The following is a 5,000-nucleotide window of genomic DNA, read 5'->3' as shown; positions in this document are numbered from 1 at the left end:
GTTGAACAATCTGTAATGTTCTCGTTGTTAACTTTCTCGACTGTTCGAAACTTGTATTTGTTAGGGCATTTTTATAAATTAATTGATTTGTACTGTGACTTGTTTGTCTTATGCGTGTTGTGAAGGCCTTTGTATCGGTGTTACTATATGTGCACAACAAAGGATGTGAGATATATTGTGACATATGTGCTGTTTCTCTGGGTTTTTTTTTTTTTTTTTTGCTCCAACAGTGGCTGTTCTGGAGTGCTTCACACAATACAAACAAAACCCGACATGCTATATGCGTTCGGACCGTGTGTTGTAATACAAATAATTACTATTACGTTACTATTCCACATTTGTTGTCATCATGTATGAACTGACATCTATGACCTAATGCTACGTTTGAAACCACCCCACTTCCCTCGACCCCTATACCACGAGAGACACACTATAAGACCCCCTGTTCAACACTTACCATTCCTCGTTCATCGGCGAAGATCAAAGTGTTCTCCAAGTCCTTCCCAGTCATGTCATGCGCACGTAACTGTTCTTCTTCTATCACGAACGGCTTTGTCTCGTTCTTGCCTGACGGAAGGGCGATGGTGAGACTCAATTGCAAGGGCGAGGAAGTTGCTCTCGGCACTACCCACGCGGATAGAGATACAGTGAGCCAAAACCTGACGAAGGCGCAGATGGAGGTCATGCTGGAAGGCAAAGGGTAACGGTTTCACTTTGCGGAGTAGGGGGTGGGGTAGTGATTCCGTGCGTGTGGTGGGTGGGGATGTTGTTTTGGCGTGTATTCTGTGTGTGTGTGTGTGTGTGTGTGTGTGTGTGTGTGTGTGTGTGTGTGTGTGTAGATGTGCGTGTGTGTGGGTGTTGTTGTGTGTGGGTGTGTAAATGTACGTCTGTATGAGCGTGGGTGTATATGTTTTTGTATGTGTGTGTATATGTCGGTCTGTCTGCCCGGTTGAATGTGTGCGTATGTATGTGAGTGAAACCATCTCACAAACATTCTACTCTATGAAGGATCACTAAGATGAATTCTTTACTTTTCCGTAATAGGAAATCATAAACACACATTCACACCGTGTGATTTGAATCCTTTAGATGCAATGAAGACAAGTATATCGGATTTTCTATCTCCTAAACTTTGTAAAAAAACAGTAAATGTTCAAATTTCACGCACACTTTCATCCTTAATCTTTTTTTCTTTGCTTCAAACACACTTTATCACTCTTCTCTGTCTCTCTCTTCCTCTATCACAACTGCGGTGGCCTGTGATATGGAATGGAATCTGCAGGAAAAAAGGAAAGCTAATTTGAAAGCTATTTTTAGCGTGTCTAAAAATTGGCGGGGATTTTTATTTCGTTTTATTTTTATATTTTTCCTTGTCCTCTGGCCCTTAGAATAAGAGAGATACGAAGGAAGAAAGGAAAGGTCAAGGATTTTTTTAGTTTTATCTTTCTATTTACTTATTATTGTTGTTGTTATTATTATTATTATTATTATTATTATTATTATTTTACTTTACTTTCCCTGGCTTGAAGATAGGGAGAAGAGAAAGAAAATGTATGAGCCCCGCCCTCCCTCCCCCCTTACCCCGCCCTCCCTCCCCCCTTACCCCGCCCTCCCTCCCCCCTTACCCCGCCCTCCCTCCCCACTTACTCCGCCCTCCCTCCTCCCTTACACCGCCCTCCCTCCCCCTAACCCCGCCCTCCCTCCCCCCTTACCCCGCCCTCCCTCCCCCCTTACCCCGCCCTCCCTCCCCACTTACCCCACCCTCCCCCCCTTACCCCGCCCTCCCTCCCCCCAAACCCCGCCCTCCCCCCCCTTACCCCGCCCTCCGTCCCCACTTACCCCTCCCTTTCCTTACCCATCCCTTTCCTTACCCATCCCTTTCCTTACCCATCCCTTGCCTTACCCATCCCTTTCCTTACCCATCCCTTTCCTTACCATCCCTTTCCTTACCATCCCTTTCCTTACCCATCCCTTTCCTTACCCATCCCTTGCCTTACCCATCCCTTTCCTTACCCATCCCTTTCCTTACCCATCCCTTCCTTACCCATCCCTTCCTTACCCATCCCTTTCCTTACCCATCCCTTTCCTTACCCATCCCTTGCCTTACCCATCCCTTTCCTTACCCATCCTTTCCTTACCATCCCTTTCCTTACCATCCCTTTCCTTACCCATCCCTTCCTTACCCATCTCTTGCCTCACCCAACCCCTTTCCTTACCCATCCCTTTCCTTACCCATCCCTTTCCTTACCCATCTCTTGCCTCACCCATCCCTTTCCTTACCCATCCCTTTCCTTACTCATCCCATTCCTTACCATCCCTTTCCTTACCCATCCCTTTCCTTACCTCATCCCTTTCCTTCCCATCCCTTGCCTTACCCATCCCTTTCCTTACCCATCCCTTTCCTTATCATCCCTTCCCTTACCTATCCCGGCATCATCCTTTCCTTACCCATCCCTTGCCTTACCCATCCCTTCCTTACCCATCCCTTTCCTTACCCATCCCTTGCCTTACCCATATCCCTTTCCTTACCCATCCCTTTCCTTACCCATCCCTTTCCTTACCCATCCCTTGCCTTACCCATCCCTTTCCTTACCCATCCCTTTCCTTACCCATCCCTTTCCTTACCCATCCCTTTCCTTACCCATCCCTTTCCTTACCCATCTCTTGCCTCACCCATCCCTTTCCTTACCCATCCCTTTCCTTACCCATCCCTTTCCTTACCCATCTCTTGCCTCACCCATCCCTTTCCTTACCCATCCCTTTCCTTACCCATCCCTTTCCTTACCCATCCCTTTCCTTACCCATCCCTTTCCTTATCATCCCTTTCCTTACCTATCCCTTGCCTTACCCATCCCTTTCCTTACCCATCCCTTGCCTTACCCATCCCTTTCCTTACCCATCCCTTTCCTTACCCATCCCTTTCCTCACCCATCCCTTTCCTTGCTCATCTCTTCCTGTCACCCTGACCCCGCCCCCCCCCCCCCTTCACCACTGTAAAAAATAGGGAAGCACAATTACCTGAGATGCCTCAGGCTACACAAAACACACGTTGTCTTGTATATAAAAATAATCTTTCTTCGCTCAGCCAAAGGTAAAATGTTTTCGGTATTCCACATCGCGGTTAGTGAAGCACATTCTTCTATTTTATTCTATTTACTCATTTTTATCTCGTTTCATTCTATTCCGTAAGAAATAAATATGCAAAGAGGAACTTCAGAAGTGTTAATATGTTTTTTTTTTGTTTGGTTTTGTTTTTTAAATCAGTTAACATCAAACCGATGTGAAAATCTTCTTTATTTTGAAAATCTTGCGGAAAGAAGAATGAGAGAAAGAGAGAGAGAAAGAGAGAAAGAGAGAGAGAGAGAGAGAGAGAGAGAGAGAGAGAGAGAGAGAGAGAGAGAGAGAGAGAGAAAGAGACAGAGAGAGAGAGACAGAGAGAGAGAGAGAGAGAGAGAGAGACAGAGAGAGAGAGAGAGAGAGAGAGAGAGAGAGAGAGAGAGAGAGACAGAGAGAGAGAGACAGAGAGAGACAGACAGAGAGAGACAGACAGACAGAGACAGAGAGAGAGAGAGAGAGAGAGAGAGAGACAGAGAGAGACAGACAGACAGAGACAGAGAGAGGAGAGAGATAGTTGGAAAGAGAGAAATAAGAAATTATATTATTCATTTCTGCTACACTTACCTTCTCACTTCTATCTCATTAAATTCCACCCGTAAAATAAGGCGATATATATATATATATATATATATATATATATATATATATATATATATATATATATATATATATGCAAACAACTACAACCGCGAGTCTTTTACACATCCCAACAATTTAAAAACAAAGAAATAAAAACAATACACCTACAAACATCATAATGCACCCACAGTGTCACATTTGGGTCTAAATGTTATTACATTCCGGACAAAATACAACTTTTTACTTTTTTATTTTCTTGGTCTTTGCTGTTTATATATATATTTTTTTTTTTTCTTATTATATTTTAATAAATGTGAGCGATACAGGAGATCGTATGAGTACTTTCTTTTATTAAGGTTGTATTCAGTTACCAAAGGAGAATGGTCGTGTTGCTTGGAGGTGAAGGAGGGCAAGTGAACAGAGAAAAATGAGGGGAAATGATGGTGAAAGGGAGATGGAGAGAGAGGGGAAGAGGAACGTCCGAGGGGTAGTGAGTGAGATCATTTTTTTCTCTGTCGGTCTGTCTTATAAAACCTCTCTCTTTTTTTTTCTCTCTCATTCTCTCTCTCTCTTTCTTTCTCTATACATATCTATCTATCTATATATTTATCTATCTATCTATTTATCTATATCTACATCTATATAAACTTTTTTTCTGTGAGACACAAGGCAATCTTTGGATTTCAAATGAACCGGATTTCATTATCAAAGTTGACCTTCCGTCGCCTTGTTACTCCCAGATTACTATTCATTCAGAAAGAAAATTGATAATGAGAGATTTTCATTACGAATATGAAGATACGATTTTACGAACTGTTTAACCCTTCCTGACAATCACATCTTAAAGTAAGCACCGAGTCCCAACACTATATGATTTAAGCTCATGAAATCTAAAACTAAGATAACACACGCTATTCTTGTAGATATTCGTCTATTTACATGATTATAAATGACACGAAACAGCTACGTAAATGCATAATGTCGACATATTTCGCGTTCTCTGTTGCGGCGTCGCCATTAAAATCTGAATTCACAATCGCGTGGAATGAAATATCAAGGAGATTTGGGATTTCAACTTTCATGGGCCATTTGGGATTTTCGAAAGCGGGTGAAATCATCTGTGACGTCTTGTGTGGGTGAAGCTGGTTGTAGGTAGATCGGTGATCTCTCTCTTTTTCTCTCCCTCTTTCTTTCTTTCTCTCTCTCTCTCTCTCTCTCTCTCTCTCTCTCTCTCTCTCTCTCTCTCTCTCTCTCTCTCTCTCTCTCTCTCTCTCTCTCTCTCTCTCTCTCAATCTCAATCTCAA

At 43.1% G+C, this 5,000-nt stretch overlaps 1 protein-coding gene across 1 annotated transcript in view; it reads right to left on the bottom strand.

Moving 5' to 3' along the window:
- The window catches only part of LOC125043093 (protein O-linked-mannose beta-1,2-N-acetylglucosaminyltransferase 1-like), a 21,933-nt gene extending 21,422 nt beyond the window's left edge, over nucleotides 1-511 (bottom strand). The window contains exon 1 of the mRNA XM_047639044.1: nucleotides 458-511. Within this exon, the coding sequence (XP_047495000.1) occupies nucleotides 458-511 (54 nt within the window). The remainder of the gene's footprint in view (nucleotides 1-457) is intronic.
- Nucleotides 512-5,000: the final 4,489 nt, after the last annotated feature.

The sequence above is a fragment of the Penaeus chinensis genome, chromosome 33, assembly GCF_019202785.1.
Source record: "Penaeus chinensis breed Huanghai No. 1 chromosome 33, ASM1920278v2, whole genome shotgun sequence".
Taxonomy (NCBI): Eukaryota; Metazoa; Arthropoda; class Malacostraca; order Decapoda; family Penaeidae; genus Penaeus; species Penaeus chinensis.
The sequence above is the reverse complement of the archived record's forward strand: the minus strand, read 5'-3'. Positions and strand labels throughout refer to the sequence as shown.